The 22,332-nt window shown below is 40.7% G+C and overlaps 2 protein-coding genes across 2 annotated transcripts in view; one reads left to right on the top strand and one right to left on the bottom strand.

Moving 5' to 3' along the window:
• psme3 (proteasome activator subunit 3) overlaps window positions 1–627 on the bottom strand; it is an 11,302-nt gene extending 10,675 nt beyond the window's left edge. The window contains exon 1 of the mRNA XM_008297413.1: window positions 482–627. Within this exon, the coding sequence (XP_008295635.1) occupies window positions 482–523 (42 nt within the window). The 5' untranslated portion in view covers window positions 524–627. The remainder of the gene's footprint in view (window positions 1–481) is intronic.
• A 2,460-nt stretch (window positions 628–3,087) lies between these two features.
• nbr1a (NBR1 autophagy cargo receptor a) lies at window positions 3,088–21,743 on the top strand. The gene is made up of 22 exons (XM_008297412.1): window positions 3,088–3,302; window positions 4,722–4,784; window positions 4,884–4,902; window positions 5,055–5,077; window positions 5,662–5,844; window positions 6,978–7,055; window positions 7,169–7,392; window positions 8,273–8,392; window positions 8,675–8,974; window positions 9,345–9,504; window positions 9,835–10,083; window positions 11,650–11,772; window positions 11,905–11,980; window positions 12,124–12,234; window positions 13,277–13,456; window positions 13,532–13,684; window positions 15,019–15,167; window positions 16,773–17,239; window positions 18,426–18,511; window positions 18,817–18,904; window positions 19,097–19,196; window positions 20,253–21,743. Exons 1-22 carry the CDS (start codon window positions 3,201–3,203, stop codon window positions 20,439–20,441), a joined length of 3,243 nt encoding a protein of 1,080 aa, XP_008295634.1. The 5' UTR covers window positions 3,088–3,200; the 3' UTR covers window positions 20,442–21,743.
• Window positions 21,744–22,332: the final 589 nt, after the last annotated feature.

Here is a 22,332-nt window from a genome sequence, read left to right as displayed (position 1 = left end):
CGGCTTTTTTTTTTTTTTTTTTTTTAGGAGAAAAGAGCTCTTTGTGAATGTCTGACCCAGATAAAAGCAGCTGTGGACGTAAATAAAACGGGCGGTGTAGCTACACTAATCAGTTTTTGGCAGACGGGCACTTTTTGGCCGGTGTGACACCGGCTGTGGAGCTAACTCAGTAGCTTCGGCCTTCTTCTGTACATGTGGTCCACCGGCTGAGGCTCCGGCTTGTACACATGAAGCCGTAACACAACGTCAACCTCGCCGCCCGTGAAGCTTAACGTCACCGTGACACAGCACCTGTCGGCCGGTTTGACAGGTGTAACGTAGCAGGCGGGAACCAAGCCGGTTAGCTGCTATTAGCCGCTATTAGCCCGGCCTTATCAGAGCGCTCACATCACGCGGCTAACTAGCATGCTAGCAAAGCAAATGGCAACAACAACAACACGTCGTGTGGCGTGAACCCGAGTTCCCGAAGCGTGAATCTCACCTTGGTTTTAATTTCATTGTCCACCTTGAGGAGTGAAGACATCTTATGTGATCAAATATGCGAAGAACGATTGTCCCAACAGCATTAAATTCTCTGGTGAACGTGTGGCTTATTGCTGTCAGCCACACTTTGTGAGCTTAAAGATGACGAAGGCAAAACGCGACGGACGCGCTGCTTTCACTGCGCCTGCGCGAAACGTCAGCACGCTGTGAAGGATCCAGGAACATTAAAAACGATTAACAGGCAACTCTGCGATTATTGATGATTAGGGATCGATATGGCGCGAAGTGCAGAGAAATATGATAATATAGGTTTCTATTATTTTTTTAATATGGTAGGGCCTTAACCTTAATATTTTAATTCGTTGGGTAGTTTGTTACAGGTCATATTGTTGTAGGTTCTTAATTTCAATATTCAAGTTAGTCAGGTTAATAAAAAAATTAATTACCTGACAAATTTAAACATAACATTTAAGACCCTGCTGTTTAAATTTGTCAGGTAAATTAGTATTTTCTAAAATTTTGGGGGGTCTTAAATTAATATTTTATATAATTTTCTAGGTGACTAACCTTAATTTTTAAGTTACTGATTTAAAATTGAATTTTGCATACTTTTGTATGGTCTAAAATCTAATATTCAAATTGCTCTTTCAAATCTGTATTTTATATACATTTATAGGGACTTAACCTTAATATTCATATAAGGCCAGATACAATTGCATTGTATATAATTGTATAGGATCTTAATTGTAATATTTAAATGATTTAGTTAATTTATTATTATTATTATTATTATTATTATTATTATTATTATTATATTCGGGCCTAAACTCTAAATTTAAATTAGTCAGGGTATTTTGTATATATATCATTTTGTGGGGTCTTAACCTTAATATTTCAATTTCTCAGGTAAATTTTAATTTTATACAGTTTAGTAGTGTCTTAAATGTAATATTTAGAAATATATAGAACGTTTTCATTTTGTTCATCTGCTTAACCTTAATACTTAAATATCTGAGATAAATTTGTATTTTATATAATGTTGTTGCAGCTGTTGAAGAAATTTACTAAAAATCCTCATGCGAAGTTTGCTCTAGTGGGGTGTTTATTAGTATTTGGGTATGCAGTGGGTTTGCCAACACAGAGCTGTGAAGGTACGCCGACCAAGAACATTTGCAGAGTTACACATTTGATAGGGCATGTCAGACTGAAGGGAGAGGCTGCATGTCAATACCAAAGTGAACTGTGGTTAGTTAGTGTATAGTTGCTAATCAATGACAGGAGGTAAGAGAACAGAAGGTGATTGAATCAAGCGATCTAATCGACAACAAATGGCAAGAGAATGAGGGGTCTGGTGGACAGTTACAGACGGTGAGGGAATTATCAATGATAATGGAATAATGAGTGACTGGGGTTAGGGGGGTGTCTGTAGCAAAAGATTTGCTGTTTTCTTCATCACAGCTTAGCCGACTCAGGGTGAAGGCAGGTTCACCTGGACAGGTCACCAGTTTTAGAATCACCAATTAACCTCAGCGTGTTTCTGGACTGTGGGAGGAAGTTGGAGAACCCGGAGAGAGGATCTTAACATAATATTGAATTAAACAGGTAAAGTTGCATTTTTTTTCAGAACTTTGTAGGGTTTTAAACTTAACAATATAGATCATGCAGGTACATTAGGATTTTCCATGTTTTTGTAGGGTCTTAGACCTAACATTTAAATTACTCAGGTAAATAATTATATCGTATAATTTTGTGGGGCCTTCAGAATCAACTTTATGTGCCAAGTTTGTACACACAAACAAGGAATCTTTGTTCTCTGTGTAGAGTAATCTAATTTGAATAAACTTAAAATAAAAGCACTACAAAAGGAATACAAAAATAACGTCAAAGTTGAGGAGTAAAGAAATAAACTAGCTTATTCTGGTAGGTTTGAATTTTACATAATATTGAGTGGTCTGAAGTGTAATATTAAATTAATCAACTTTGTTTGCCAAGTTTGTACACGCAAACAAAGAATTTGACTCTGGTCAGGTACGAAAACAAGAATATAAAAATAAGGTGAGCGTTGAGGAGTAAAGAAATAAACTGGAACAAGAAAAATAAGAGCAATAAGATATAAGAGAGAGATGTGCCTTTATTCATCTCACAGTGGAGAAATTCACAGTGTTGTCAGCAGCAGTACACATTAGGATACACGCATAGGAGAAAGAAAAATGTACATATAAGAAACAGTGCAAACATATATATAAATTAGGGTACAAAAGATATAATAATAAGAAACAGTGCAAATGCAAATACATACATACATGTCGTGGTATAGTGCAACTACAAGTGCAATATCAACAACCATAACCTTCCTTAACCTTAATATTTGGTTTACTATGGTAAATTTGAACTTGCGTAATTTTGTATAAAATCCGATGTATTTTAAATTATGATTTGATTTTAATATTTAAATTAATCACGTAATATATAATAACGTGTCATTGTGAACAGTGTATTACTGTAGTTCATACTTCTGACCACTGGGTGGCGATGACGCGTCAGTGTTACGTTCTCCAGCCGCTGTTAAAGGTGGCCGAAGAAGCCGCGGGAACGTCACCGTATTTTTCTCGACGCAGCTGACGATGTAAACAAGAGAAGACAGTCGAGGGCAGCAGGGATCAAACAGGCCGCTGTCACCGCGAATGGTCGCCGTTGGACGGTCGTAGACGGCCGACATGGGGCTCCCCGTTACGATTAAAGTGAATTTCCGGGGCAACGTCAAGAGGTTTCTGGCTCAGGATCTGGACAAGCTGGAGTGGGAGTCCGTTGAAGCCTGGGTGAGCGGCTGCTAGCCGAGCATGTTGGCTAAACGCTGGCGCAGTTTGGCGAGAAGCAGGCCCAGACGTGGCCCGAACAATGGAGCACCTGAAGGACAGCCGATACCGCCGCCGAAACTCAATATTTACACGCCGGGCGGGTTATAATCGAGCTCACGGGGCCGCTAAATGGCACGGGAGATTAGCTAAGTTAGCTTCGGTGCTATTGTACAAACAGTATCCGGCTGTCGAGCTGTTTCTGAGGCTGAAGCAGCGGCGGAGTCGCACTGTTTTTACAGCCTGGAAGCATTACTCACTCTGAGGTGGCACCGTGTTGACTTCAGCTGATGTTTAGGCGAATCTCTGTAGGCCAGATCCTCAAAGTGTTGGGTATTATTCGCTTATACAGGCCAGTCCGACACGTAGAACTACAGAATAAGTCAAGCTTTTCTTATGTAATCTGGAACTAAAGTCATGATTAATTTAAATTCCTGCTAACTCATTTAAATGACGTTGAAGTGTCCTTGTTGCCACCGAGTTGAGTCATCTCACTGTTTGTTTAGACTTCAGGTTCTGTTTAGCAGTTTGTAATACCAGTTTGTTAAAAGTAGGATTCATCCCCATATACTGTAAAGAGTCCAGACAAGAGATTTAACCAAATTCACAGCTAAACCTAAACCATACACAACTTAATTAACCACAGCAGATTCTTTATTTACGAGAGCTTGACTCATTTTGGGTTTTAAAGGTTGATGCCAGTACAAAAAAACTCTGATATTCTGTGTATATATGTATTTGATTGAGTAATGTTGGGAAGATAACACGATGGGGTCCCTGTTTATTAACTTTGTGGTCATTTATATCACAAACCAGGTGACTCAGCACCACCAGCTGTGATTCATACTGTGCTACATGTGCTGCTAAAAGTAAAATAGTGCAGTTGGCACCCTCTGCTGGACAAACTGTGTGATGACACCTTCCTGAATTCCTTAAACCACATTTCTTTGTGTCATGTTCTGTAGAGAAAGTTTCCATATTGGACCATATTTGGCTTGTTTACATGTTATGCATTAAAAAAAAACACACATTTTTATCCCGTATGCACGTGTCAGTGACAATAATAGGAAATCTTTTGAGTTGCTGCTAAATCAGAGTAAACATTTCCTGGTTTTTCGGACCTGCTAATTGAATGGAGGTTGGTTGTGTTGCTAACAATTCATCCGTATGAGAACAAACAAGATAATAAACAGTTGCACCAGGAAGTGCAAAAGTCTTGGCTGCTGGCTGCGTGGGACGGCCAGACTTTGGTCTGTGGTCATCGTGGCACCACTTGGCTCGGCTCCTGCTGCTGTTATTGATGCTTTCGTAACGCGAGGAGCTGATTTAATTTGGGAGTGTTTGCTGTAAATCTAATCTGGAGTCTTGTGCGTTGTATTTCAGATCAAAGCCTCATTTGGGATCAACCACTTTCAAGTGAAATACTTTGACGAGGACAATGAAGAGGTACGAAGCTGAGAAAGAAATATGTCATGATTTAAATTCTTGTAAATGTGTTCTATATGCTCATTTAATTATTGTCTTCTCTTTTACTTTTTATGTCAGATTTGCATAAACAGTCAAGGTGAGAAAAACATTGCTTGCTTGTTTTTCTGTATTTCATGTTAAGTTTAAGTTAATAATACATGTACATGCAGCATAAAAAATACAAGATTACAGCTGTAATCTCAGAATATGTTGCAGAAATGTTAATGTTTTTGTTTGTTTGTGTTTCAGACGAATATGAAGAAGCCATCAAGGTACCGTCACACAGCTGGATTTCTTCTACAACATGATTGTTCATTATTTTCTTGATCATTCAGTTAGTTTCTTAGTTTATAAAATGTCAAAAAATTGTGAAAAATATCACTCAAAGCCCAAGATGACGTCTGCAACCCAAATATGTTCAGTTTACAGTCATAGAGGAGGAAAGAAACCAGAAAATGTTCACATTTAGGAAGCTGGAATCAGAAAGTTTGGACATTTTAGTTGTTTAAAAACAAATACTAACAAAATAATCTGTGGTGAATTTAGTAGTTCACCACTAATTGATTAGTGGTTGCTGCTATAAACAATAAGTGACATTTGACAACACGAGTTGTTGTTATTACTGAAGCATATGACAACAAGCAAGACGTCATTCCTCGTGTAGAGAAGTCCAACTGCACTGTTAAATATGTCCTTATTCCAGTTTGGCAGCATTCTCTAAGTTACAGGACAAGAAATAGCAAAGATACTGTATTCATAATATAACACACACCGTCTCCATGAGTACGTATTTTGCCTTTGAGTGATTTTGCTTCACCTCGCCGTGGTATGTGCTCGATGCCGTCTGTCCGTCCAGAGTGCAGAGAAGCAGGGGAACCAGTTGCACATGAACGTGTACAAGATGAAGGGCCAGGCCTGTGGAGGCCCGCTGAAGACCGAGGTCAAGGAGCTGAAGGGGGACCTCCGGCCGGCTCCTCCCTACCCGTCCAGGGTGAAAACGGTGGACAAAGGCACGCAGGTCACCCCCGAGCGAGAAGCTGTAAGGACCCGATTAGACTGTGCTTGTTAATCTTTTCATTAATGGGCAAAGTTTTTAAAATGATTTTAACCCTCCGAACCACAAGCAGCTTCTGGACGTTTTTTTTTGCTCCTGTTACGTTTTTCCTCATTTCTAACCACAATATAAAGTCCTGCACTTCTATGGAAACAGCACAGCCATGACTAGGAGGAGGGAAAACAGTTTGACACAGTTATTATGCCATTAATCATAAAAAGAGGAGAAGATTGCCAACACTTATTACTAATACTGGAAAAAGTGGTGGCTCTGCACACTATAAATATTTGATTTGTTAAAGTTTTTATTTGTTTCTTCCGTTCTGCTCCGTGTCAACACTGCCTGCAGTTCAGCTGAAGAGTCTCTGAATGTTTGTCATGTGGCCTCTGAGTCACAGCAAGAAGTGCAGAACTTAGTTTGTTGCAGAATTTGTTGAGTGCAAAACTTTTTGCCTAATGTTTAAATGAACAACTTGGTTTTGATGAAATCTCACAATTTTTAGCTTTAATGTCGTTATTTTTCAGACGGAGCCGCATGTCACAGGTGACCATTGAAAAAAGAATCAAACTATTTGTGGCATTAAACTTAAAAGCATCCTCACGTTTTATTTTATTGCCTATAAGTGTGTGAACAGCATCATTTCACAGATGGAAATATCTGTTAAACTGTTGAGCAGACAAGCCGACACAATTTCAGTTCTTATTTTCACAGAATTCGGTGCAGACGGTTTATTTTTGGCAAAACTGAAACCAGTAGAATACAATTATTTTGATGAAAAATCTGCATTTTAAGTTTGCGTTTGGTTAATTTTCCCAACAGAGCAGCTCATCACACGTGGTCAGTTTGAGGACTGAAATTAAAGGGTTCTTTCTGTTTTTATGGCTTGTTGCTTTGATAAATGTTGTCATTTTGGAGGTGTTTTAAAAAAAGAAGATTGAACCCTTTTCAAACCCGCCGGCGGCAGCTTTTGTGGTTCAGAGGGTTAATGTTGACGTTTTTGTAGGAACCATTACCCCTGAATGCATGTAAATATTCAATCTGTGGCTAATTACTCGAAACAAGCTCAACTCGTAATTAAATGTGACTTTACTGATGTGATGTTGTGTATTTTGATTCAGGTAGCAGTAAAAGACAACAAGGGGAGCAAACCAGAAGATGAGCCTCCTCCTATGTGGTTCAGATCCTACATGGAGAAGGTAAAGTTCAACTTAAACACATGAATAATTTATGTTTGATGCATGTCGTCAGATGTCGTGGTTCGCTTCTACTTACATTAACTAAACTCCTTTTTTTCTTTTTTTTGTCATAGTTTAAAGACGAGGTGGTGAAGGAGGTGGTCGAGAGGATGTGCAGCGACTTCTCTGGTCAGTGTTGTACCCACAAATCTCCCGATGGGCCGCCCGAGACCGGCGGGGCCATCGGAGGTCCCATAGGACCCCGACCGGGACCCTCCACCTCCAACGGATCCCTCGGCTACACCCCCAACTGCAGCAGCTGCAACAAACTCACCTCTGAAGGAGCCTACAAGTGCAGGTCGGTATCAAACACTCTCTAACACAATGAAGTGACCAGTGAAATGTATTATGTCACACTTTGAATACGCCACATTGACCTTTATTGATTCTTTAAGCGTTTGTGCTTTGCTGAGGTTGTTCTTTTGGCTTTTTCTTGCATCGCTGATGTTCTTTAGCATCTCTAAAACACAAAACCTGTGGAAGGGTTTGACAGGCAGCTTGTCTAAACGAAAATATAAAACAGAACGGCAGCATTTGTCAGAGGAAGAAACTGAAAAAACACAAAGAATCATCAGATTTCTAACTTCTTTCAGGGTTTTCTTGAACTCACTGTGTGACATTAAATTGGGGAAAATGAACCAAATCTACACTGTCATTTATTCAACATTTCTCATTTAAATATTTGCCAAAAATAAACATTTTCCTCCAACCAGATTTAATAAAAAAACAAAACATTTTCCTGCTCTTCGGTGCTCTTGTGAAGCCCTGACTGACTCCACTGCGTTAAACAGTCTTGTGACAAAAATTCGGAAACTATTGTGTTGAACTGCAGGCTGTGTTTCCAGACAGTAGGAGATAAATATAGAAGCAAATCTAAAAAATAAGAAGTCAAATATCTATAGTGTGTGGAGCCACAGTTTTATTTTCTAGTATTGGTCACACCTGTGGACTCTTGGAAATATGTTGAACATGATGATTAAAGTTTTTTTTGTCATTTTGTAACATAAATAATCAAAGAAATTCAACTTTTATTTTGTTTTTTTTTATGATTTATGGCTTCATACCTGTGCAGGACTTTCTATTAATGTATTAAGAATGTAACAGGAGCACAAACGCTCAGCAGCTGGGGGTTAAGCAGCTTTCTGAGAGTCTGTGTTGACATTTTTCTTGCCTTCCAGTGTGTGTCCTTCCTGCATCCTGTGTGAGATGTGCAGACATAGCCATGACCCGAGTCACAACCTCGTCAGAACCAAGACTCCTCTCTCCATCCCCGAGCATGGGATGTCAGGCGAGTTAAGGTAAACCTCCCAGAACTGAGGAATAAATCCAACTTCGTCTTGAAGCAGTTTGAGATCTTTTGTACTTACAACAAACAGTGCTTAGCCCTTTTTGCTCTTACTTCTCCTACATTAACGCAGGAAAACGTAAATATATAAATGCACACAACGCAGGATTGCACAACATGTGTAGCAGCTAGATTACAGTAATTCATGAGTTAGCAGTGGGGATGTGCTTTGTTTTTTGATAAATAAACTTTTGATAGTCAACAAATAGGTGTTCCTGATGACATTTCAAACCAGGTTCCCAAGGCGAGGAGACAGGACAGTGCGCAAGGCCGAGCGACAGCGCCTCAAAGCTGAAAGAAGGCAGCTAAGAGCCGAAGTGAAGGAAATCAAGAAGAAACTGAGACTGGAGAAGAGGGGGCTGCAGTGGAGTGGGCCCTCTACCTCAGGCAGAGCCAACCTGACAAACATGGCCTCGGCATCCACCCAGGTCCCAGCCCTGCCCCCTCCTGCTGCCTCAGAAACAGCCTCAGGTCCAGCCCCAGCCCAAGGTTCCATCCCCGCCCCGGTCCCTGATCCCCAGGCCTCCAGTCCAGAGTAAGCGCCACCTCGGAGAAGGGCGTCCGACAGTGCTGGGTACCTCGAAACCCAGCATGGATGCAAAAAAAAAAAGTCATTTTTTTTCCAAGAAAAGAAATCAAAATATGCCATCTTTGTAATCTAGTCTGTATGAGTGTATCGCTGGCTGCTCTGGGGTGGTGGAAAATGTTGGAACTACCTCAATGTGAAAACTGCTGCTGCTGCTTCATAGATTTTCTAAGAAAAAAAAATGCTTTTGAGCTGCAAAAGAAACAAACAAAAAAAAAAATCTGGGGGTCCTGCTTTTTTGATTCGTAGAGAACAAAAGAGATGGGTGTTATAAGAAACCAGGGCTATTTTCAACAATGCTCTGTACACTTGAAACTAGGGGTCCCGGGGTCTCGCACACGTCCTTGGTGCCCACTATGGCTGCCTTGTTTCTGGATGAAAATCTGCCTGACGGCACCCGTCTGGAGCCTGGTACCAAGTTCATCAAATACTGGAAGATGAGGAACTCGGGCACTATCAGCTGGACCTCAGAGACTAAGGTACCCTCCCACTCGTCGAGAGGACAGGCTCTTTTTTGCCCCCCTTCCCCCCGCTTCACTTCTGTCACTTTGAGCCCAACTCATTGCCTCCTCCTCTTACCCACTAACACCAGCTAAGATTTGAGCCCAATGCCACTGATTACTTTTCTGTCCTTGAGATGTTTCGTTATTTTAATTCATCCGTGTTGTGGTTTTTTAAGTTTCTGTCGCTGTCGCCATTTTTAATTTCTTTCTTTATTTTTATTCTTTTGGTTGCATGCGGTCGTCTTTGTGCTTTTTCGCATGTGTATTCCTATTTTGTGTTTTGTGTATGTGTGTACGTGCACCCAGCTAGTGTTCATGTGGGGGAACCTCGGCTTGGCCTCAGAGGAGAAGAGGGAGGTGCCGGTGCCCCTGCTGCTGCCCGGACAGGTGGGAGTGGTCAGTGTGGCGTTCGTGGCTCCGGTGATGGAGGGGACGTACACCTCCCACTGGCGGCTGGCGCACTGCGGCTGCCAGTTCGGCCCTCGCGTCTGGTGCAGCATCGTGGTCGGCCCCGGCAACAGACGCAACGCCATCGGGCGTCCGAGCAAACGACGGGCAAGTCTGCAAAACTGGACCTCTAGAGCATCCTTAGAGCACGCCAGCGTGCTTCAGAACACCTCTGAGGACGGTGGAACGCGCCTAAACTTTAGCATTTTTGAAGACCGTTGTGTCCTAAAACCTTATAATTACAATCACTGCTGTGTTATTGACATTAAATTCATCTATTTTCACACCAGAGACTGGGTATTATCGGACTGTATGAGGCCGAAATCTCAACATCCCATCTTGTTCTGCTGTAGTCATACAGAATATTTTATTTCTAAATAATTTAGGACTCTTTCTGATTAGTTTTCCAGTTATTTGCTGTCATATGAAGCACAAAAGCAGCAAATCCTCTCATTCTGAGGACAGGAAACAGTGAGTCTTTAGTAATTTAATATATGTGAGAATCAGTCAGAGTCATTTCAAACTGTACTGATTGAACTTTTTTAATGTTTTGGAACACATCTGGCTGAAAAAGGCCGTTTTAAAACTTAAGTTAATTTCTGGAAATCATCTCGGTTTAAGCGCTGTGGCAGCCACTGATCTAAAACATGTTCTTAATAAAGCTACTTAACTGTTTCTGTATTTAAATCATGGTATTTAAATTCATTTTTTTTAGTGATTAGTTACTGAAAATTAGGGGAAAATGTTAAATATTCACAATCTTGTCTTCTCAATATGCTGCTTTGTGTGTCTGGTATTACAGAAAATAACTGACATTAATTCATCTAATATTAAATGATGTTATTTTAAATTAACATTTTAGTAGGAATGTAGCAGAATTAGATGGTATGTTGAAGTTTTAGGCCTCATGCTTTACCAGGTTTTGTCACAGCATTCATTTTTCCAACACAAAAAGCAAAAATATGTTGATTTCAAGTCATTTTTAAATATAATATTTGAATTCTAGAAATCATCTTGCAACCCCTACTTCAGGAACCGCTGATCTAGATTATACTGTTAATTGTTTTTCTGTTTAAAAAGCATGTCTAAATCATACCCCTGCAACAATTAAGTGATTAGTGACAGAAAAATAATCATTTTCTGTATAAAAATGAAGAAGAAATGCTGAATATTTCCTGAGAATTTGCTGCTTTTTGCGTCTAATATTGCCGCAAGATTAATCAGAAGTAGGTCTGAATTATTTGAAATTAAAAGTTCATCGTAGATGTAGCAGAACGAGATGTTGCGCTGAGATTTTAGGCCTCAAACTTCACAAATTTTCGCCACAGCAGCCTGTATAAATCCATTTTCCGGCGTAAAAACGGATAAATGTTGTGTAAATAATACAGCGGTGTTTGTGATTCGGATCTAAAGAGAAATAAAAACCAACAATCTTCAATACTGCTGGATTTTAGGTGCTTTTGTTCTTGAAAAAGGGGTTATATGTGTACATGGTAGTCCTTATCAGTAGGTTTGAAGGTAAAAAAAAAACCTAAATCCTGAGTTAAAATCTGAGTTTTTGGTTAATAGATGCTTTCAGACAACCTAACACACCAGTAGTTGTCATTTTTATAACTAGAGTGGGGATGTTTGAACGCCGCGATGCTAAAGATGCTGCTGTTGTTTGTGCTTCAGAAGGAGGAGGTGATGCCGGTCGAGAAGGAGAACGAGGGAAGGTCCAAGGACGTCCCCGACCTGTCCGTAGACCTCCACCACGCAAACTTCTACTTCCCCTCCGTCGACCTGCTGACTGCACAGGTGCACGCTGGGAAAACTTCAGCACACTGAAGCGTGATTTAAAGTAGCTTCAAGTGATTTTTGTGCTGTGAAGCTGCACAAAACACAAAAGTAATTTGTATTAAAAATGTGCTCATCTGTTCTGTGTTTTAGGATCTTCTGTCGTTTGAGTTACTGGACATCAACATTGTACAAGAGCTGGAGAAGGTTCCCAACAACACTCCCGTGGGTGAGTAACATCTGATGCCTCAAACGCCCACAGAATTCGTTCCCTCCGAAATCTCCTCGGTTTTTATGGGATAAATTCTAGCTTTTGTTTTGGCTTGAATACACAAACGTTAATGTGCATGAACGGTGTTTTGTTTCCTCCAGATCTGACTCCCTGCATATCCCCTCTTCCCCACGATGCTCCGGTGCTGGAGAAGGCCGTCGCCGCGCAGATCAAGGAAGACGCGGAGGTCTCGGGGGTCCGAAAACTTTTCGGTGAGACCAGTTTGATTGATAGAAAACGTGTGAATTTATAATTAGGAATTAACGAAATGTGTTGCGGTTGGACTCAAAAAAAAGAACGTACGAAGGCCGCTGAACATTCAAGTAGAAACCTCTTTAAGCCTGTTGAGTGAATCTAGAGATGGTTTTTTAGCGTTGAGCCGAGAGTTTTAATTGTTCTGTCGAAAATATCATAGAATGGTGAAAAAAAACAACAAAAAAAACACCTCAAACAGTTCATAGAGGAGGAAAGAAACCAAAAAATATTCACATTTAAGAAGCTGAAATCACAGCGTTTTGACTTCTTTTTCTTTAAAAAATGACTCAAATTGATAAATCAATTATCAGATTGATAGTTGATTAATTGCAGCTCTATTGTTTGGATTACGTCCTGCTGTGCGTGTGTCCACAGGATCTATGCAAGCAGCTGTGTGATGCACTCTGGCAGCATTTCGAGAGACGGGGCGTCACGTTGCTGCTCCTTATTTGCATTAAGTTTACGTTTCGGCTAATTTATTTAAACCGCGGGCCTCCAGCTGCTACTCTGAAAGCCTTTAAAACTAACCACAGTCGATTGGAAGTTAAAGCAAATTCAGCAGCTGCGCGGCTTGTTTCCCTCCTCGGATGCTTTCAGAAACAATTTTTGTAAAATAAGACAAAGTTTCCAGCGTTTAGGTTGCGTTCGTCCAGTCAGCGTTTGTTGTAGGACGGTCTAGCTTGTATTGGAAAACTAGTGACGGCTACATTTTTGTGGCATCTGCTGGGAAACTTCACCAATCAAATGTCCAAAACTGGGAACTAGCACGACCCTAAAAACAAACGCCGTTGATTTTATGCATCAAATCTGCAAGTGACGCCACTTCTGTGAGCGTCGTCTAAATGTGGAGTTAGACAATGTGTGAGCTTAGCAGACCTCTGTAGCTTCATCCTCATGTCTGCGTGAGCCTGGAAGCTGCTCACGTCAGGTTGCATTGTGGGTAACGTAGGCACCAAGAAAAATTGAAGCGAAATGCTCGACTCTCGTGTTTCTGCTCAGGAGTGAAACTGAGGCCTCAGAGGGAGATGCTGGAGTCGGTGGCCCAGGAGGAGGACAAGGACGAGGAGATCAGCGGAGCTCAGTTCCTCTGTGAGACGGTGATCCGGTCCCTGACGCTGGAGGAAGCCCCCGACCACAGACCCCTGCGAAGGGCCCAACACAGCAGCCTCAAACCGCAGCGTAAGACGCCGCTAAACGAACCACAGTCGCCCCGCTAACAGCCGCACATTTGGTCACTCTCGTTTTTCATCCCAGTTGTTCCTCGCGGTCCGAGCTTCTGCTTCGAGAGACCGGTCGACGCCAAGAAGACGGAGAGGAACCAAGAAATAAATGAGGAAATCTGCGCCGTCAGACTGGAGAGTTCAGCCGGACCCAACCAGATCCCCAAGGAGGTGGAGACCAGGCCGGGTTAGTGGAGAACCTCCAGGATTCTGTTTGTTTCCTGTTGAAGGAGAGTTTGGTTTCTTTGACTTAACACCAGTTCACAGCAGGATCAGCAGCGATCTGAATCGGTTTAAGTTTCTGCCACATTTAGAACATTTGCACTTCTTTACTTTGCTTTTAAACACCTTTTTTCCAACAAGGAACTAAAGTCGTTTTGTCGCTCTTTCCAAAGCCACCAGACTCCAAAGACAAAATCTGTGATTTCACCTCACAGAACGCAGGAATTGCTGGTTTGTCACTGTTAGATGTTGGCGTTTTAGTGCCTAAAAAATCCCCAACTAAAGACATCTCTATCAGTTGAAGCGTACGCTATATTTAGCCTGTTTTCACGGTTTTACCTTCACAACTTTAGCTTTTATATTATTCCCTTCAGAGGTACCAGACTCCATTGATTAAATCAGTAATTTTACGTTGTAGAACACAAGAGTTGCTGGTTAGATTTTGATGTTTCGACACCTAAAAAATACCCTAACCCTAAAAAAGTCTGTATTACTGGCAGTGTAATCTATATTTAGACTATTTTCACAGCTTTAATAGTGTTTTCTCCAAAGCCACCAGACTCCATTGACAAAATCTGTGATTCCACCTCACAGAACTCAGGAACTGCTGGTTTGTTACTGTGATGTTGGCGTTTTAATGCCTAAAAAATCCCCAACTATAAACATCTGTATCGGTTTAGTTGTAAGTTATATTTAGACTGTTTTCACAGGTTTACATTCACAGCTTTCGTTTTTATATTAATTCTCTTCAATGCTACCAGACTCCATTGACAAAATTGGTAATTCTACTTTGCAGAACTCGAATTACTGGTGTTCAACCGTTTGACTTCTTGCAAAGACTCGTCTACAACCATCTGCATCGCTTCAGCTGCACACTGTATTCAGACTATTTCTACAGCTTTAGCTTTTATATTCTATCTAAGGCATTTTAAAGTTGCTGAAAAATTCTGGTCCACAGTTGCCTCGATCGATTAGTTTGTTCGTGTTATTGTGTTTTTACATTTCGTTTTTTTTTTTGTTTTTACAATAACAGACCAGCGACTCCTGTGACCTGTGAGGTAAAATGACTGATTTTGTCAATAGAGTCTGGTGGCGTTTTAAAAAAAATCTGTCTGAGGGCAAGTTTAATATGTGACCCCCTTAGTTTTAATGCCAGGCCCACCTCATACAGCGTCACCTCAAAGAAACCAAACTAGTCCTTCAAACACTCGCTCTAAGTCATAATGAAAATATTAATCTGTTGAGCTTCACCTGCAAAATCCAGATGCTTATTCAGTTTTTTTGTTTTTTACGTTTAAGTTCTTATTCTGCAACCAGAGACTGAAAACCTTCACGTCACTTCTCATCACGATAACGAGGACAAAGAAGTGTTGCACGCGATGCAAAACACGAAGGAAAACCCGGACGAGAAAGAGGAGGGAGGAGCTAAAGGAGAAGACTGGGACGAGGTGAGCTTTTAGCCTTTTTAGACAAATGTGTCTAAAGATCTGTGGACAGAAGATGTGAGAAAAGACTAAACACAGTAGGACAGAACTAGTTGTTTTCTATCTCTAGTCTGGGTGTAGAAGCAGGAAACCCTGGACGCTTCAGTTGGTTCAATTCGACCTTTTGTTTAACTTAACAAATATAAATTCTCAGTGAAAGCTGGTATTCAAATAAAAAAGACTCTCCTCATAATCAGATGGCAGCTGGGGCCACGTCCTGCACGAACACATAAAGGCCAGTTGGGATTAAAAGCAGAGTCAGTAACACATTCATGAGGCTCCAGCTGCCTGTAACCAACAACAACATGAAGAGCTCAGTGCAACATCTGCCGAGTGATGTTTTTATTCTAGGAGGCGATTGTTGCTGTTGTTGTTTTGTGAACTTTTGCTCTGATGCTCTTTTTCTGCCTCTTCAAGTTTGTTGAAGGGTAAATATTTAAAAGTCTCTTGTGTTTTAATTCAACGTGCTGATGAAGCTGTCGCGCTCATGACCTCTTGTGGTGAAAGTGTGCAGCTGCATAAAGAAGCTCTGACGAACTATAAACCAAAGTTAGAGTGGTGCAAGTCGTGGTGCAGTCCCAGGATCATCTATACTGTAAAAGCATACATTAAGGGGAAAAAAAAGGCATTTTAACAACGTTTTCTGTAGGATTTTGTGTTATTTTAAATTGTACAACCAAGATTTTCCATTTTTAAATATATGTAGAAATCCAGCATCTTACTTGTTATTAATTATGATGTTTTTATTTTTATTATTGTCCTAAGATAAATCAAAAATGTACATGGTGGTGAATCTCAAAATGTTAATACATGTTAAAGAAGAAGTCATTTAGTCAAAATTGATTTGAAAAGGTCAACTTTAATATATTCTGTATTCATGATGTGTACGTGATCGTATTTTAATCCTTTTTTATTTGTAGTTTTTAGCCTTCTTCTGATTTAATTAATCTAAAGCTCATGAAAATCAGAAATCCAGTATCTTAGATTGTTTATTTATTAGGAATTTTTATATTTTTTTATTCCCACAATCATCCTAAGAACAAGTATTGTACTGAAATATGTGACAAATGAACAAATTATTAATTTTTTTCCTCTATTTTACAATTACTGCACAAGTGAATCAAAAAAATAAAAAATAAAGGTCTTTTAAAAACATTCCAAATTTATACACTTATAATATGCTTAAAAGTATGTAATTGAAATAATATATATTTATAAAAAGTAAAGCAATATGTCAACTTATTTATTATTAATTGTTATAGTTTTTCTGTTTAAGCAGTTTCCCTTCGGGGATCAATACAGTATCTCTGATTCTGATTTATTGTTATTCTAAGATGAATGTGGGCAATAATTATCAAAATTAAAATAGAAAAATGCTTGAAATGTTTTACTTTATGTGCAATGAATTTGGAATATGTTCTATTGTTTACTTTAAAAATATAAAACTTTTGTCATGATATTCACATTTTATTTTATTTTTTAGATATTTTTGAGCCATAATGTGTATATATCTATATGGATATGTTACACCGTCACTCTCTAGTGATAAAGTCCATGTTTGTGTCTCAGGTGAGCAGCCAGACCTCCTCCGTCTCCTCCTGTGACGACTACATCATCGTCCTCCCTGACTGCTTCGACACCAGCCGGCCTCTGGGGGAGTCCATGTACAGCTCCGCCATGTCGCAGCCCGACGCCGTCGCTGCCGCCGCCGCCGCCGCGACCTCGGCCGACCCGGAGCCAGACGAGGAGGAGGAGGAAGAGCTGGAGGAGGAGGAAGAGGAGCTGGAAGAGGAGCTGGAGGAGGAGCTGGAGCCGGACCAGGCAGTGCCGCTGACGGAGAGGCGGGAGCGGACGGAGGCTGCCGAGGACTCGCTGAGCAACACCTGGCCTCCTCCCGCAGCCTCCATCCACAGCAGCGTGAACCAGATGCTGTGCGCCTCCCAGACGCTGGACGCCGTGACGCTCACCCCGGAGGTGGTGCCACAGCCGGTCGCTCCTCAGCCGCTGCTGCCGCCGCCGGCCCTCTACTCGCCCAGGTCAGACCCGACCCGGTACCGCTCAGAAGTCTGTGAACCTCTTCAGACCTGGCCTCCACATGCATGTGATCTTAGTACCACAGCTGTTACATTTTTTTACTTTTGTTTTTATTTTTATTATTTTGTTGTTATTATTTATTTTATTTTTTATTTTAAAAAAATATATTTAATCGATTTTTTAAAATATGTGTATTTATATTTTCTTTATATTTTTTATTCTCTTTGCTATTTGATCAGATCAAATGAAAATAGAAAAAAATGCAGGTCAAACAAGAGCTCTGGTCTAAAGACGTTAAACAGACTTTGTCCAAACATCCCACCTGAGATATTCTAGAAAATTATCTGTTCACCCTCTGAACTAATTTTTTGTTCCTGTCTGTTTTATTCTCCGTGGGCTCTTTTTTATTTTTTTAATTCACTAAAATATAAAGTCCTGCACTTCTATGGAAACAGCACAACCATGACTACAAGTAGAGGGAACTCAAATGTATATTTTGTGCCGTTTAACAAAGTTTTAATATCACACATCATAAAACAGAAACACCTGGAATGCACATGTTTACCAGATGCCAACAGGTGTTACCAATCCTGCAAAACTTTAGCTTCACGCTAAAAAAGAACCAGTGGCTCTACATACTTAATGTCCTCTTTACATTTTTAAAACCTCGGCTCATGAGCTGCAGAAACATGTTTCACCGTGTTCAGTGGATCTTCCAACATGTTGCTCCTCCATTTTTTTAAAATTTAATTTTATTGATTAAATATAGTTTATTTTGCTCTTAATTTCTATACTTTGCGCCCCCTCTTTGCTCTGTGTGAACACTGCCTGCAGTTTAGCTGAATAGTTTGAACAATCTGGTGCAAATTGTTCATTTTTGTGGAATTTCCAAATGAGCCACATAGAAGGTAGTGATTTAGATTAAATGTCACAATTCTAAGTTTACATTTGGTTAACTTTCCAGACAGAACCGCAAGTCGCTGATGACGAGTTCATGGACTGGTGGAAAGTTACAAATCCAACATTTTTTCTGTTTCTGCCTTGATTTTTAGGTGTTTTAGGTTTATGCAAACGGAACAAGTAAACCTCCTGAAATTTTCGATTTTCAGAACTTGCCCTATCTATGTTTTAACATTTTCACTCCAGCCTTTAATGGTTTCATTCTTGTTTTCTTGCTGTAACTTGTAGATCTGAGGCACTGTACCTGGCTGAGGATCCAAGCCCTCCAGCCTGTGAACCATATGAGCCACATCAACCACGAGTCCACCTAAACGGTGAGTTTTACCACCACAGTAACTACAGTACAAACCATGTATGCTCTGGCACATAACAGTTTTAAAAAAATCAGGTCGCTGAGCTTCAGCGTTGCCTCACAGTCGGCCAGATTTTTATGACCTGAATTAGCAGTTTTTCGTTCTGTCTCTGAGGCAGCAGAGGAAACACATTTTCTTCGCGGTGTGAAGACGGGAAGTCGGACGGCACACGAGCTTTCAGGATTTGTTGTTTCAGCAGAAAGCTTCTGTTCCTTCTCTAATGTGTGGTTTTGTGTTGTCTTTTCTGTTTTCTGTGTAATCTGCAGTATCATCTGGTCTGTCCAGATCAGCAGGCTCAGCATCCAGTGCCTTCGAGACGTATAATCCCAGACCCAGCAACGCTCTGCAGCCAAGGTGCACAAACAGTCCTAGTGTGTTTATCTGCCTTCAGCGTCCAATACTTACTCCGTGTGACCGCTGACGGCGACTGAACCACGTCTTTAAAGTGTGGTTTCGTGTGCGTTTGTTGAAAAAGACGCGAACCGGAACGCTTTGTTCCCTGTAGCGCTGTTGCGTAACCACAGGTCTGTGTTCGTTCTGTTTCAGGGGCCAAGGAGGCATCACAGAGGGACTCGTCAAGGGCGCCCTCTCTGTGGCAGCATCTGCTTATAAGGCTCTATTCACTGGACCAAACTGTTCCATTCAGGTAGGTCACACTGCAGGTAGCTCAAAATGCATGACAGCGGCAGTGATTGCATCAGAGAACTGCACAGGAAGAGGCGGAGAGCAGAGTCAGTGTGATGTTAGAGATACCGTACCACAGAGCTGCAGCTGCTCATGTTCGGATTCCACCTTCTTAAACGTGAATACTTTCTCATTTCTTCTATGACAGTAAACTGGAACGATGCTAGGTTAAGGCTAGCACTAAGCGGCTAACGCTACCCGGAGCGCCTGTGGCATCTTTTGAAAGTCGGATTAACTTCAACAATCTGCTCTAACCGACCGACACGACTCTCCAGCAGAAGTTTGCATGCAGTCGTCCTCAAACGTATTCACACCCTTCCATTAAAGAAAAGGCAAAACTCTCAACAGTCACTCAAATAACTAGAAACTGGAAAAAGTAATAATACATAAAAATTTGCTAAATTATAATTTAGTGAAATAAGATGTTGCTTTTGATCTGTGGTTGAAAAGAATAATTTAAAAAAACAAAAATGTCCCGGACAAATCAGAGCACTTTGCTGATGAGCAGTGGGTCTGACTGAGAGTTACAGGAAACACCTGATCAAGGGTGTTCAACTAAATATTAGTTTATGGGTCCCATCATGCTTGTTTGCTTGTTTTTGTTTTTTTTTATATTTCTGTTGAACCACAATTCAAAAGCAACGTCATGATTTTCATTAAATTTTTATTTATTGCTTTTGCCAATTTCAGCTTATTTCAGTGACAGCTGGGTTTTTTTTTCCCTCTTTAATGGAGGATTTGAATACATCTGAGGACGACTGTACACTAAGATTACTATGCCTTTAAACTATTTATATTTTACTGTACACAGTGCCTAACATGTGTTCATCACTGTATAAGTGAATATATATAAACAGGCTGTCAAGTTGAAATCAGTCCTAGTTTGCTGCTTTTCTTTTCTTTGTGAGGACTTGAAAGCTTCAGAAATTCAACAACATTTGGGTGCAGCTTTATAAACGGCCTGTATCAGTCTTTATATCGTCCGTCTCACCTCCTGCTCCGGTTTCTCTCCTCCCAGCGAGGCATCGACCCAGCCACCAGACAGGACCCTTCCATGATGGCCATGCTGCTGGAGATGGGCTTCAGAGACCAGCGGCTCAACCAGCAGCTGCTGAGGAAGCACGGCTACAGCCTGCTGCACACCGTCAACGAGCTGGTTCAGATGGCCGAGGACAGCCAGAACGAAGCCGTGGACGCTCTGCACTGAGGGGGAGACGCCTGAAATCTCTCGCCCCCCTTCCAGCGTTTTAACTTATTTCGTGATTGATTGATTATTTTTCTCTCTCCAAAAGGGTGGATAGTGGAACAAAAATAGCAGCATTTATTCCTTGATTGTGGGAGATAAATGATCACGAATGGCTTCTCCTGCCTTTGCCTTTAATTTTAGCTTTCACCATTTCGATGAAAACGAGCATCTATTGTAAATTACTCTGGATAGCGGCGCTAACCTCGGAGCTTCGCGTCTGCAGGAGGCTGTAGTTCGGACAAAAGTGTGTGTTTCAGCTCTTCATCTTAGTGTTTGTATGGCTGTCGTAGCTGCTTCCTCGGCGCTGAATAATAATTGTCTTTTCGACGGGGCTCGGCTTGATTCTGATCGAAAAGGAAGGTTGTTGAATGTCATTAAAAAATAAATAAAAGCTAGAAGAGCCAGCTCTCGATGCTATTGAAGCTACGTGGATATCCTGGGTCAGAGTGCAGTAACCAGATCAAGAAAGGAAAAAAAAAAAAAAGACAACGAATATTTAAGACTTTATCTCGATTATTATTATCGTAGTAAAATCTGCCTAACAATGCAATCTTTTTCTGTATCAAGAGTACTGTTATTTTAGACGTTGACATGTGGAATGTACACAAAATACTGTCGGATCCGACTCGACATGTTTTCTACTGCTTTTTAGGAGACACCTGCATGACAGGTAGAGGCTTTAGAGATGAGTCGTGTTCTCGTGGTCTTAGCAACAGTGGAAAAAAAAAAAAAACAACAACAAAAAAAACAAACAAACAACGGTCCGCTTTGCGTCATCTTTCTATCACCTCCCGCCTGCCTGCGTTTCTTCTCACACGTCCGACCACCAACTGAAACCGAGCAACTGTCGTTTTAACTCGAGCCGAGATGTCTCTTAACTTCACATTCCTCGATCTCATAGTGGAACCAAGTATATTTAATTTTCTCTTCATTGCCTTTTATGATGGAAATATTACACAAAAAAAGAAAAAAAAATCTTAGTTTACTGAAACATTCATGTGAATTGTGGTTTGTGTGGGGTTTAAGTTAATGTTGTTTTTGAATGATTCCTCCTTCATGTGTGCGACTGTGTGTGTGTGTGTGTGTGCGGTCGGGGTTTTATCGAACCATCGTTTTCTCACGTTTGAGATGTTTTAAAGGAACATGCTCTAGAGAATAATTCTGAATATATCTTCAGTGCTTGTCAAATTATTCTTCTGCAACGGAGTGTATACATCCAATACCCTTCTGTCAATCCGCCAATAAACTATTTGCACATCTCTCCCTCGGCTCCTTGTGTTTGTGGAAATGTAGGTCGAACCGCCCGTCACTGGCTGTTTGTTTTATATGGAGTTGGTTCTGTACAAGGGTTAAAAGTACAAAGGTTAGCCTGAAGTGACAGTGCAGCATTTCTGACCAACACAACTGACTCATCCTGTAATGACATCCTGCGTTGTAATAATTTAAAGCCTGCAAATGGTCTGGCGTTAAAATCTAATCGTAGCAGATGAAGTATTTTAGCTTCTCTTGAGCTCACATGGCGCAAATATTGTAATAAAGTTGTGTTTGAGGATAAGTTGAATACTTTAGGGTATTTGCTTTCCAACCAAGAGGTGATGAGAACATTGAGGCCACTTTTGTGTCAGTATGATAAATGTGAAGCGACAGCCTGGTTAGCTTAGCTTAGCTGAATAACTAAAACAGCCAAAGCACACACATTTCAAATGATATATATTGTTCTTTTTAATTTATGCAAAAGGCACAAAAATGACTTGATTAATGTGGTTTGAGTTACAATTACTTGCTTCATATCTGTCTATGTTTAAATGTTCAGATGCAGCCAGCAGCTGGTTAGCCTAGCTTAGCTGAAAAA

This window comes from Stegastes partitus, unplaced genomic scaffold (assembly GCF_000690725.1).
Source record: "Stegastes partitus isolate 25-593 unplaced genomic scaffold, Stegastes_partitus-1.0.2 Scaffold1216, whole genome shotgun sequence".
In the NCBI taxonomy this organism is placed as follows: domain Eukaryota; kingdom Metazoa; phylum Chordata; class Actinopteri; family Pomacentridae; genus Stegastes; species Stegastes partitus.
Note: the sequence above shows the minus strand (reverse complement) of the source record. Positions and strands in the feature narration are given on the sequence as shown.